The 14,196-nt window shown below is 32.8% G+C and overlaps 1 protein-coding gene and 1 long non-coding RNA gene across 9 annotated transcripts in view; one reads left to right on the top strand and one right to left on the bottom strand.

Moving 5' to 3' along the window:
- The window catches only part of LOC149477621 (uncharacterized), a 68,146-nt gene extending 60,841 nt beyond the window's left edge, over positions 1-7,305 (bottom strand). For 5 of the 8 annotated variants that reach the window (XM_089710153.1, XM_089710155.1, XM_089710156.1 and 2 more), the window contains exons 1-2: positions 7,204-7,305; positions 130-783 (exon numbers count right to left, since the gene is read on the bottom strand). In XM_089710153.1, coding sequence (XP_089566279.1) covers positions 130-417 — 288 coding nt within the window. In that variant the 5' untranslated portion in view covers positions 418-783; positions 7,204-7,305. Of the gene's footprint in view, positions 1-129; positions 784-6,714; positions 6,734-6,821; positions 6,951-7,111 lie in introns of those variants that run through there. The other 3 variants (XM_089710149.1, XM_089710152.1, XM_089710150.1) reach the window with 3 other exon arrangements.
- Positions 7,306-8,104: 799 nt separating this feature from the next.
- On the top strand, positions 8,105-9,858 carry LOC149477622 (uncharacterized). The gene is made up of 2 exons (XR_016317533.1): positions 8,105-8,338; positions 8,510-9,858. It is a non-coding gene; the product is annotated as an uncharacterized LOC149477622 (long non-coding RNA).
- Positions 9,859-14,196: the final 4,338 nt, after the last annotated feature.

The raw sequence follows: 14,196 nt of genomic DNA on the forward strand, positions 1-14,196 counted from the left end.
TATTATGTCCTATATAGATTGCTACATGCATGTGTTTTATCAGGTGTAATGGCCGCATCGACACACGCTCGACCCAATTCGAATCTACAATATAGCAGAATGCAATAGAATAAAAGAGTGAATGCTCACCTGTCCATATCGCGAAGAGGCTAGGTGTACGTTCCGATTCTTGAGCGAGAAGTCGGGCCGCTTGCCGAGCCCGTAGCCCTTGTTCTGGGACATGAACTTCTTGGGGCGGTCCAGCCGCTCCGTGGAGCCGGTCTCCGAGTCCTCATCGCGCTTCGACGTCGACGGTATCCCCCTGTAAGCCCCTCTCGTGCCCCGTATCGTCTTCTCCGGACTCTTGTCCTGCTTCCGCGTAATAAGGTTGTCCTTCCTCTGTTTGTTTCTTAAAGCATTTGACGACATATTGTCCATAATTCTCCATCAGACACAGTTCTCGAAACGATCCCCCGCTCGAAAACGTTCGCACTCGTTATAGGTACATTTTATCGTAATCTCAATAAATAAATAAACGAATCGAATAAATAAATCTCAACAATACATTTGAAATGTAACTTACAGGATAGTCTACACGAAATAATGGGTAAAAAACGATTAATTCATTAATTAATGTACAATAAATAAATAAATAACTAATTCCGTCTTTTTATTCTCTCTCGCATTGGCATCCTTCTCTAGCGACCGTCCGAAACTAAACTAACAGAAATAATTATATACTTAATATAAACAGTCTTGTGGGAAATTTGGAAATTATTGCAGGATTGGGTTTTACGATGTTATCTGAAACAAAGAAAAAACATAATAAAACATCGATAAATTAAACACTTACAAGTCTTAAATCAAAAGCTCAAAAATGTGAACATTATAGAATTACAGTTTTTTCCAGTTTTCGTTCAATATTTTAAAAATTCTTTCAAACTTATATCCAGAACGATTCTACATTTTAAAAGGGCAGTTACTAAAAAAAACACTGCGAAAATTTCACTCTACGCTCCTCAAAAATCAAATGGAAACTTGAGTGAATATTGTTAACTATCTGGCTGTAGATGAAAATGATTCACTTACTGCATAACTTATCGAAAAATGAATAAGAATTAATACAAGAACAAGGTCTAGTGTTTTGATGGTGCTTAGATAAAGTTAGTATCTCTAGATGTTATCTATATTTTTCTCAAAACCTGTCTATATCCTGTTAATATTTTTTATACATACAAATAAAAAATTATCAATCAATACATTTTACATATAGATATTTCATACAATAATCCTGAGGTTAATTTTCCCTAAATACAACGAAAAATTAAACAAAATTGGCATTAAAAATTATCGCGACTTTACGCGACTTCTACACAACATGTAATGAACATTGAACATACAGATAAAACATTGTCGTTTATTTAAGAGGCAACACCAGCAAATAATATAAGAAAAAATAAATTTGTAATAAACAATGTACGCGACCTTGTAATAATCTGCTTCATAAAAAGGGCAAAGGCCTCATTAAATTAACTGCATAATGCAATTGTAATTGAAATATTTTATCTCATTTCGTAGAAACAGTGTATTATCCTCCTTAGTCTCTCTAGACAGTGTTTGTTCTATATTTATATGCATGTTTATTTTTAGCTTACAACCCACTCTTTGTTTATTTTGTTGTTTATTCATTAAAATGGTCACATAATGGCTATACCTAAGTTTGATATATCATCCCTTTTTTTTATCCAAAAGTGAAAAGTATTTTTTCACTTCTGGTAAAATACAATACAATTTGGTAAAATACAATTAAGTTGAATTTGTATTGTAATTTTAATTGTAATTTCTTAGGATTATTATGTTTTTACACTTGAATTACATTTTAGGCAAATCTTACATAGCATTTATGTAATATAGACATTCTGTTAAGCTCCGGCAAGCAGAAATATTATTCTTAGTGTTGCTAAGAGATCTGAACATTTACAATAGATTTATGGAAATAATGTAAGATATAATAGCATTATCATTGCAATAATCACTTGTCCTTATCAGTCAAAGATATTCCACTTAAGTTCAAGGTAAAAAAAGTGAACAACTGCAGTACAAATTTATTCCTCCAATTTGGCATGATGCCACCATCAGTTTATAAAATTCTTTAAGTGATCTGATGCAGATTCTAATGAACAATTAACAGAACTTCATTGCTTGTCGTTGTTGCTATTGAATTTTATGGTAACCTATTAAAAACTCGAATTTCTATTACCCGAATCTTAAAACCCCGAAAACGGTTGTTAGAACTTTTAAAAGACAGATGTAATGAATGACAAATTTTTAAAATTCCTTTTTTAATTTCCCAGATGAATCAATTTCCAGATGCACCAAAACCAGATTTTTAAAAAGTATTTTTTTGTTTCCCGTATTCTCATAATACAGATCTAATTATACCAGATTCTCAAAATACTTTTTTTTGTTTCCCATCGTACCATTTTCCAAATAAACTATTGCCAAATTTTCATAATCTTTTTATTTGGTTCCCATATAATCGTATAACAGATAAACTATTGCCAAATTTTCATAATCTTTTTATTTGATTTCCATACAATCGTGATTATACCTTTACTATCGACTGAAAATAAACATTGTCAGTAAGTAAATTTATTGTTTTACTTGTCCATTACAGACCGGTTTTAGTGTCAAAGTCGACTCAGTAGGTTAGGTTTGAACTACGACCCCCACGCTAGAACTGACTCGCTATTGTTTTACTTGCCCATTACAGAAAGGTTTAAGTGTCAAATTCGACTCAGTAGGTTAGGTTAGGTTTGAACTGTGACCCCCCATGCACGAGCCGAGCGAGCGAAGCGAGCGTGCCGCGGCAGCAGCCGGCGAGTGCCAGAACTGACTCGCTATTGTTTTACTTGCCCATTACAGAAAGGTTTAAGTGTCAAATTCGACTCAGTAGGTTAGGTTAGGTTTGAACTGTGACCCCCCATGCACGAGCCGAGCGAGCGAAGCGAGCGTGCCGCGGCAGCGGCCGGCGAGTGCCAGAACCGACTCGCTATTGTTTTATTTGCCCATTACAGAAAGGTTAAAGTGTTAAAATCTATTCAGAAGGTTAGGTTAGGTTCGTGCTGCGTCCCCCTGGAAGGATAACGTTTTGCTGGATATCGTTAATTTGAATTTCAAAAATCTGGACATTGTTTGTCTGGATATCAATTAACTGTATTTCAAAAATTTGTGTTTTAAAAATCTGGCTTTCGTGCATATGGATTACGGTTATCTGGATTTTGTGCATTTAGATTTCGTATGTCTGGAACTCATTCGTCTGGATTGTAAAACGTCGTACAAATAAAGAAATGGGCAAATGAAATTCGGAGTTGCGATTATATGGCAAACAAAACTTCGAAATTTTAAAATTCGGGGTTATGAAAAAATGTCCAAACGTTTTCTGGATTATGATAATCGGAATATTAAAATTCGAGATTAAGATAGGTAACCGAATTTTATAGTATGCCATTAACGCTATGTTATTTTCATTTATTAATTTACACATGTTTAGTGGAAGGCAAGCTTATCATATTAATATAGTACATATAGTAGTTATATGTATTAACAATGAAAGTGGCAGATTTATCTAGTTTAGTATTTTATAAAATACACAAAAAAACTGAAATTAAAGAATAATTTGTGTTACATAATAGTTACACAGATAAAGCACATGCCTTTTAAAATAAAGTAACAAGCATTTGATTTGTACAAGGAATCACAATAACAGTTAAGGACTATATTTATCTTATGAAACATAAACCAGGCAGGTAACATTATACACACAACTAATATTAGTAATTGTCCTGATTATCACTACATAGTATAAAACAAAGTCGCTTTCCCTGTCCCTATGTCCCTATGTCCCTATGTCCTTTTGTACGCTTAAATCTTTGAAACTACGCAACGGATTTTGATGCGGTTTTTTTCAATAGATAGAGTGATTCAAGAGGAAGGTTTATATGTATAATAAGATCCATTAAGTAGTGGAGAAGTACTGTTATTTTTGAGGTTTCTAATGTGATGTCGTAAAAAATTACATTTATTCCGCTTACATTGCAAACGCAGGCTGAACCCTACGAGTTTTATCAAAATAATGTACTAAGTATTATACACATTGAAAAGGTCTACAGAAAAGTCCGCGATGGTATATGTCTATCTCTTATGGATAACCCACAATAACTTTTTTTTGTCATTTACTTTTTACGACAAATAATGGCTAATTTTCGAAGCGATTTTAACCAATACAGCATTAATCCTTAACCAATTAAATACCATGGATACATTGTTCATTTAATATAGATCTATATGGCCCATTACACCGTATGATTTAAGTGAATATTTTCGAAGATATTACAGATTTAAAAATTGCAGGACGTAGCGTTTGCGGCCGCCCGGCTATGTATTTTATACCCGTGCGATGCCGGAGGCCGGAGCGGGCCGCTATATTTTTATATTAGCTAGTTCAATGAAGAAACGAATCTTCAATGGCGGCCAAAGCTGACTTTGACAGATGGTAGGATCAGCAAAAAAGAAAATAAAAATAACGTAAATTGATAATTATTTTATTTATTATTTTGTTAATTATTTTAATTTGTTTGTTGACAAACTGTTTTGTTATGATATTTGTGTATTTATATGAACTATCAAATGACATATACAGAACGCAACAAAATCCCCATTAATACTCGTAGTCTCGTAATTAGCCCATAAACTGAACAATTTTCCCCAAAGAATATATTATTAAAGAAAATATTATTTACTATAGCAAATACATAATTGTCATTCTAAATATAAATGGCGAAAATGTTACAAACTAAAAAAAAATTAGGCTCGCCGGTACAATAATTACCCACGATTTGAAATTTGGTGATATTACTGTGAAAAGTTCATATTATTTCTTGTCCATATTTTTTTTTTGCAATTTCAAGGCAATTCTCAAAACTTTAAACTCCAATATCTCAGAAACTAAGCGACTCCTCACCCCCTCCCCTTTGGAGGAGGGATTCCTACCACTCTCCCCTCCCCTCCCCCCCACAAAAACCTTAAATTCGAGGGTTGTATTTGTAAACTTCTTCCAAAAATTATAACAGGGAAAATTAAATACATTTTACATTACCCTATTTTTTTGCATACCGTACGGCCGTGTGTGAGCGAGAGGGAATGATAAGCGCCGCCATTGAAGATTCGTTTCTTTAAAGAACTGACTAATACCTATACAACGTTCACAATTTTTCTGTAGTGTATTTAGTATCAGCATTGCACCCGTGCGAAGCCGGGGCGGGTCGCTAGTTATTGTATAAGTTATAGTTGTACTGTCAACAGATTACCTAGACGTTTATCTCACATTACATGGCTTATATTTTATATGTAGTATTATTTTTTGTCGTAAAATGTTGAAAAACAATAAGGTTCAAAGACTGATGTACTAATATTATAGCTAAACAACCAGAATATAATAAATTTATTGACCTAAGTGGGATATTGGTCATGATCATGATATGAAAATTGTTAGAATCATACAATTTATTTCATTGAAAGTGCAAATTTCTGTTATAAAAAAAAACTATTTTTTTACTTTTCAATTGATGGATAACTTAATTGTTTTATAAATAGTACAAAAAAATCTATTGTTTTCATTCAAATCCATTCATTGTACATCTGAATGAAATATGAATTCATTACAACTGAATCCAGTGTAACAAAGAGTTAAATTAAAAGAGGTTTACCGAACATCATAAACGCACAACTTGCAAATATCAAATGTTGAATTAGCAGAGCGCAAATTATTCACGGAAATAGTGTTATCATTCAATCAGGGAGCAAGTTGCCATATGATTGTTATCAATCAAATCATCAACCACTTTAGCCAGCAGGCTTAGGGCTATTTTTAGCTGGACGATCAGGAAATAACTAATGTTTAGCGTAATCATGCAGTACTTTAGGTCTGTTCGATATAAATAGCTTATCTTCTTTAAGGCTTGTAGACTTGTACACATATTTTTTTGAGGAATATTTAGTTGCAATTTTATGAGAATTGCAGTCTATATGATAAAAGTAGGACTCAAGCTCAAGATAGTGGGAAATTTTAAGAAAAAGTTACTTGAAAAATATAATTTGTCCCATGGATCATATAAAACATGCAGAATGATTATGATTATGAGAACAACACAATCAGATGGTGTACAAATTTTACAACTTTATTTCTTGTCTACTGTTAAGTGACTGATGTATTTAGAATACTTTTAATAGATGATGCATATTATACTTGTGATCATTCTTATTGTGATACTGATGTAATAGTCCTAAAATCAAATGAGTCATGTTTATAATGGGAATATATTTACTAGAATGGTATTTCAAGAATATTACACTACAGGCTATCATAAAATTGACACTAATAGTCAATTACTTATCAAAGCTATTCTAAACACTGACCATGGTCACACAATAATGTGATAATGAGTATTATAAACATTATATAATTTCTAATCAGATTCACAAAGGACGACACACTTTGTACATACACAAATAACAAATATTTCACTGATTAGCCTCAGTATATAGAAGGATTATGTACACAGAGCATGTATATATTCCCAATTGGCCTCCTTTGTGTATCATTTAAGTGTTATTTACAAATCAGAGCACGAAAACACATGCTATACCGACTATTGACGTCTTTAATTTGATTACCATTACATGACATGGTCTGCAGTGTCGAGATACTATTTCGAGGTAAAGGTATTCGAGAGGACGGCATTCCATTCGTCACGAACGTAATAACAAAACACAGCGCTTACGATAGACAAATAATCACATCCACTAGCCGGCTACAAGGTTTACTATGCGAGAAAACACGTCTGTGGGTCACAGTAGAAACGGCGATTTTTCATCCATCACAATTATACTATACGCTGATTTAGGCACTGATTTAGGCACTGATTTACATTGAAAGTTTCTTCCATCTGCTGTTTTATTGCAATAAGAATGGCGCATAGTTAAATCAAGCTGAATAAATAGAGTAAAAATTGCATTGACAGTACGTCAAGAACACAAGTAGAATATTTTTAATAAAGTACAAGTTTTATACCTCGAAATCCACATCGACGGTCAAGCTTCTCTTTTAATTGACTCACAAATGTTATTTCTACCGGATTAATATTGGATTCTATAAATACTTACAAATAAAATCTGGAATCACACCATTGTTTTTTCTTCTGCACAATCAGTAAACCGGTGTTGCATTATTTGAAAAAAATACCGTCAAAGTAGGTCAGACGTCACTACAGAAAACATAAAATACAATAATGACTTTCACTCAACAATTTTTAATATTATTTCCAAGTTATTTCCTAATAATGAAAATGTTAAATATTATTCTGTGTTGACAGAATTATTAAAAAGATATTAATTTATTCTTCATTTCATAAAACTATCACAATAAAAATCGCAATGCAAATTGTCTTATAAAATCCATAATGTGGAAATTCCGTGGCGTTTTTTCTTTTCAATAATAAACAAACAACACTTCGTATTTAATTTGATACAAAGTACATAACAAAGAGTAGTCTTATACTTGAAAAAATGTTAACAGCTAAGTGATTATAGTCTCATCTTTATTTACACATTTTAAAATAATGTTATCTAGCCCTGATTAGGTATCATCTGCGAAATGGTAATCGGATAATTTAGTCTGCGATAGATTTAACAGAGATCCGATCAGCTGTTTCTGCGCAAAAGAGTAACAAACATGCATCCATTTTCCATATTCAACGTCACAATTTGTTTAGAACACAATATTAACTGCAGGGCGTAAGATAGGACAGGATAAGTTGATCTAGTAGGAAAGTAAAGAAAAAGTTTGCATTCAAATCTACAATTTAAAATTAGGATAGGATCGGGATAGGGGAAAAAAAGGGTCGACAGGTGACATATTATTTAAGTGAGTTTTTATATGGGAACACTTAAGTAACGTTCAGAAATTATAAATGGCGTCTAATTTGAAAATTATTGTTGTAGACACAAATTTAAATATTTTCTTTTTGATTTGTTTATTAAATACCAAAATAATTTTTTCTATAGTCCTTTTCACCTATGATGATTCCTGTGACACTTCATCCTGTTCCGAATTACGTATTTTATGTTTAAAAAGTCAAAATAATTTTAGTGCATAATATTTTTATTTTATTGCGGCATTATTACCAAAAATATAAAAATGAAACATCTTAAGCTTATAAATCAAAAACAGTATTGTTAAGTTTAATATAATGAAAAATAAAATAAAATAACACAAAAATATAATACCTACGCAATTCGTGTACATGAAATGGATCGTTGAAAAATCATAGAGTTGGAAAATCATATAATCGGCGCCCATTCGGCGCCCATCTTGTGATCGTTTGTCAATCGAGTCAATCGTCTGTACGAGTACGTCAGCCTTGTATACAAGTTGCATTTTTATATTGACACTTTACGTGGTATTCACCAGTGCAAACTTAGCACCCCATCTATGGAATTTTGGGTCGAAAATGACCTTGATCGTTAGGTCCCCGTTAGGTCCTTTAAGGTCCACCAATTTTTTCGTTAGGTCCCCTTTAGTTTTTTTTTAAATAATTTTTTAAATTTTAGGTATAAAAAAATTACACTTTAGCACCCCATCCATAGAATTTTGGGTCAAAAATGACCTTAATCTATAGGTCTTCGTTAGGTCCTATAAGGTCCCACAATTTTTTCGTTAGGTCCCCTTTAGTTTTTTTTTAAATATTTTTTTTTTAATTTTGGGTATAAAAAAATTACACTTTAGCACCTCATCCATATCAAAATTGGCGAATTTTATCAAAATCGTATTCTTTACCGTTAGGTCCGTATAGGTCCATCATTGAAATTGTTAAATTATTTATTTTATTAAAATCTATATATTTATAAGAAAGTCGTGTTAGTTACTCCACTTATAACTCAAGAACGGCTGAACCGATTTAGCTGAAAATTGGCAGGGAGGTAGTTTAGAGCCAGGAGAAGGATATAGGATACTAAATATGTACCACGGGCGAAGCCGGGGCACTAGTTATAAAATAATTGAAACCTGCGCATGCGCCTTAGAGCATTAAGACATGCGCACATCATACATAAACAGCGCGAAATTTAAATTGGTATCGTTTCATTTATTAAATCAATAAATAAATCTATACTAGTCACGTCTGGTTCGAAAGATGAGACTGGCTTTTTATTTCGAAAATTTATTTGGCAACACTTAACAGTTAACTGTCATTAAAACCTGAGTTGTTGATGTGTCAAAGCTTGTCAAAGTGATTTTATTTTCTGCGATTTTAGCTTAGGATTTTAGTGATTTCTAATAATTGAAAACTGAGTTGAAAACATGACGAAAACTTTAAACTATGATTAATAAATTTAAAAAGAAACAATTTGAAAGAGATGTAGTTTTCAAGGAAAAACACACAGTGTGACTTGATATTTTGATACTTTTCATCTTGATTGCATTGCACATTATATGATTTGTTTAATATTATTATTATTATTTTGCATGGATGATACCAGTAATCCAGTTATAAACTATTAAAGCAACAATATAAAATTGAACGATCTGTCCGTTCAAAATGTTTAAAGACACAAAATCAGTATCTCAACGAGATTTCTTCTATGACCGAACCATGTTATTCATGTTGAAGAGCAGTACAAAAAAAACAAGATGGAATAACTGCAGAAATGGAAGAGTTAATGATGTCAGAGATAATGATAGTGATTCTTATTCTTTATTCGCGGCTGAACGCGGCTTTTAGATTTAATATGATTATATTGATTAAACAAAATTTAATTGTATTTTATTATGTTTTTTATTACTTTCACTAGCTGTTCTTTTTTTTATCTGTATCAGATAACTGTACCAGATTACATATACAGGGTGTCCCAAAAAGTAGTGATATACTGAAGCTGGGAGGTAGAGGACTTAGAGGGCTATCCGAATCACCCCCATGTGTGTTATGCGATTTTTCGTATTTTCGGAGTTATTACATTTTTTTCAATTTTTCATCTATCGCCGAGTACGATGAGATTTTTATTTATGGTGACGTGAATTATTGCGCTAGATGCTTGATTTTTTTTTGTGTGCTAAGCTGAAAGATAGGCCAATTCAGTATGGTAACATTTACTATCGTTAGATCTTCGAATGGAATAAAAAAAAGAATTAAATGCCAAGAAAGATAAAATTACCCAGTATGTTCATAACTTCAAGGGCCCATAAAAAAATAAAATCACATAAAAAAGGTTTTCCATTTGGCTTTTAAAAACTTGCTCTATCGATCAGGTAGCTACCCTAAAAATTTCATTTTATTATTCTGAAGGCTTCAATCGAAAAATTGAAATCTAAATGTGGTAAGTGCAAAATTTTTATTAACATGATGATCATTAAAACCAATAAATAGGTGTTTAATTACCAGAATTTTTTTAAATAGCCCCGCTGTTGCTCAGTGCAAGTGCGACATCACCGTAAAAAGTTGTCTTTTAAATGTCTGAATGCTTTTTTATCATTTTTAATGGTTTCTTCTGCTACTATGAATTTCCGGGTTATTTCGTCCAAATTGAGGCATTCTCTCAAGTAGCCGAAGTCTTTTTAGTATCCCCATTGAAACAAATCAATGGGGTTTAGGTCGAGGGACCGTGGAGGCCAGGCTTTAAAGCAGGCGTCACCGGCGCATGCGCAGGCTGCAACGACCAATCCATCTTTCAGGGTATTTTTGCCCTTTAGCCTGGCCTCCACGGTCTCCGGACATAAACCCTATTGAATTTTTTCCGTGGGGATACTACAAAGACGAGAGACTGCCACAATTTGGACGAAATAACCCGGAAATTCATAGTAGCAGAAGAAACCATTAAAAATGATAAAAGAGCATTCAGACATTAAAAAGACAACTTTTTACGGTGATGTCGCACTTGCATTGAGCAACAGCGGGGCTATTTAAAAAAAAAATCATTTTTAAACACCTATTTATTGGTTTTAATGATCATCATGTTACTAAAAATTTTGCACTTACCACATTTAGATTTCAATTTTTCGATTGAAGCCTTCAGAATAATAAAATGAAATTTTTAGGGTAGCTACCTGATCGATAGAGCAAGTTTTTAAAAGCCAAATGGAAAACCTTTTTTATGTGATTTTATTTTTTTATGGGCCCTTGAAGTTATGAACATACTGGGTAATTTTATCTTTCTTGGCATTTAATTATTTTTTTTACTAGCTGTTGCCCGCGACTTCGTCCGCGATTCGGTCGTTTTTCGTCATTCGTCGTTTAAAAAAAATACGTGACACTTTATTTTTGAATGTTCTTAATTGTCTCTTATAAAATTTAACTACATTAAAATTGAATACTCTGATAAGAAAATCTTAAAATCATCGAAAATCATAGACATCGAATATCTGAGGAAAACATGAATGAATGTGATTTAAATTCTACATTTCTTAGTAATTAAAATAATAATCTAAATTAAATGTAGATTAACAGTTTGAGCGCACCATTATAGAATATGTACCTAAGTAATAAATTACGTTAGTTTACATAGTAACTTTACTAAAAACACGATGACTTTCTTTCGCGCTTGGTACCACAAACTAAACATGTTTGTGGTACGTGGCCCGCGTCACTTTACCCCCCACGAGTTCCCCTCCGTTGCTATGCGAAAATACATTCGTCGCCCTACTGTAGGAAAAATTGTAATACTGCGGCCTGGGCGTTATAACACGCTCAGGGAATTCCTGAGTGCTGATAGACTTCCGTCTATCGGCATTTATACCAATTTTATATTAATATCACCATCTTGAGGAAAAGCTTCTAATGTTGATTTAAAACGCATATATACGGATTAACCTGATGAATTAACATGTTCTAAAATTGTGAAATGAGTTCAGTTTTAAATTCGAGAAATATTGATTTCTTGTATTCGATTATTCGTCGTAGTCGAATACAAAATATATTTAAAGAAACTTAGGTTGGCCTTCAGGCAAAAGGGATCCTATCAAATGATAAACTTGACCTTGTATCTTAAAAGTAAGAATGAAAGGAGCATCTAATAATTGTTGAGCACCAAAGGATCATTTAAAACGCAATACTATAAGAGCTAATATTGTCTAAGAACTGTTTAGATTGCACATGTTCCTCTAAAACTTAAAAGTAGTGATTTCAAAGGTTCCGTCGTATCTTCAAACGAAAGCCGACTCCTTACTCCACTTTAAAGCATTACAAAAAGAACATACTACGTTAATATCGCCTATACAGAAGATGATCTGTAATCAATTGTGAGGTTATAAGCAAACCCACTTTTATATTATTTTGTCGGACCACACCACCGAATTTGTAGATTGATCTTCTATGTTTACCTCTAAGTCATTAAGACTATGTCGAAATCTGTCTGCAATAAGACGGGCCTCTCGCTATTCGTCCGTTTAAAGAGACCAATAGTTTCAATTCTTAATCTTTCATTAAACAAACTTATTAATCGTTCTTGTCTCAAATAATGGTAATATTCGCGTCCCTACTCTAGTCATTGCTTATGCTCATGTTCATCTTCGAGAGATCGAATAATATTATGGTGCACCCTATTATTTGTCAAACGGTCTTCATATTGAGTAAAAGTTTCAGAATTCTCGAGATAAAATATGACGATCGTGATCAGCTGTGAGACGTAATTCCCTCTCAGTGAGGGTTTCATTCTCACGGGATAGTACAATATGCCATTTGCGATCAGCTGTGAGACGTTATATATACCCTCAGTGAAGGTTTCGGTCTCACAGGATAGTACATGCCGTTCGCGGTCAGCTGTGAGCCGCAATTCTCGTTGTGAAGCGGTTTCAGGTTCGGCATAACACATGTTGTTTTCGGTCAATAGTAAGCCTCTTATCTCTAACGATCCTTGAGAACTTTTATTTCTCATTTTCTTAACTTTGCTCGAATTTCGATATATAAAGATTTTTTAGGTGGCACTGATGCGGGTGAATAAAAATTAAAACGGACTAAGAGTGTTATAATCTCAATCATCATCATCAATACATATAATAAAATTGTGGAAAAGTGATGTCTGTACAATTAAAATATGTAGAAAAAAATTAGCAGGTGTTATTATTATCGAGAAATCGAGAGAAACCATTTTTTTCTCTTAAAAGCCCCTCCCACTTCCCGAACTCCGATTGACCGTAATTTATTTTTCCTTACATTTTTATCATATCCTTTTCTAATGGGTTTCACCCTACTGCGATTTTTTTTTGTTTCAAAAATTATCTACCCTGGTGTATAGGTAAATTTTCCACATAAAATGTCCTTTAAATTATGTCGTATTATATTTTTAACCCCCGACGCAAAAAGACTGGTGTTATGTGTTTGACCGCTATGTATTTCTGTGTGTGTGTGTGTCTGTCTATGGCACCGTAGCTGGCTAACAGGTAAACCGAATTAGATGCGGTTTTTTTTGTTAGGCAGAATATTTTCCGACGCTGGTTCTTAGATAAAGTGTATCAAAATTGGTTCATCCACTTATTATACCTACATAGGGGTAAAAGTGGGAATGAAAAAAATGAAAGTTATAATTTATTTTTAAAGATCGTCGGGAAGTTTATGAAATTATTTATTCCTTTTTCTATACACTTTTCTTCGTCTAAACGGTTTAGTTACGTGCTCTCTCTCTCTTCAGCCTTTAGTTACGTGCGTGAGACAGGAAAGATCTAATTTGGATTTGTTTCTGGATTTGATAAAAACTGAGTATCGATTAAGCTGATCAGTGGCTACTGGCTACACCATAGATTATTAAAAACATCCGTTTAAGAAAGGAAGGAAATAGAATTTGCTCCTCTCCCCCCCCCCTGGTTCCTAAAAAATAATATGACATAATTTAAAAGAAATTTTACGTAGAATTAGTTAGGCATTTCTTTTTTGATTTTCGATATTATATACTAATCATAATTTTTAATTACAATATGTAGTAACTATTTGGTATAGGTTAGGCATTTCATTTCTTGATTTTCTTTAATAATTTGGTACGTAAGTTTTTTAGCTCAGTTTAGTAAGAAATTTTAATAACAATTCTTTTAATTATTTATGGTAGTACAACAGTACAGTATGGTAGTACGTATTTACTCAATAATTGTATGTTAAGTAGTAATTCAGCATGGGC

This window comes from Colias philodice, chromosome 24, assembly GCF_061535455.1.
Source record: "Colias philodice isolate Cphi_HAF_F1 chromosome 24, ilColPhil1 Martin Lab GWU primary, whole genome shotgun sequence".
NCBI classification, from domain to species: domain Eukaryota; kingdom Metazoa; phylum Arthropoda; class Insecta; order Lepidoptera; family Pieridae; genus Colias; species Colias philodice.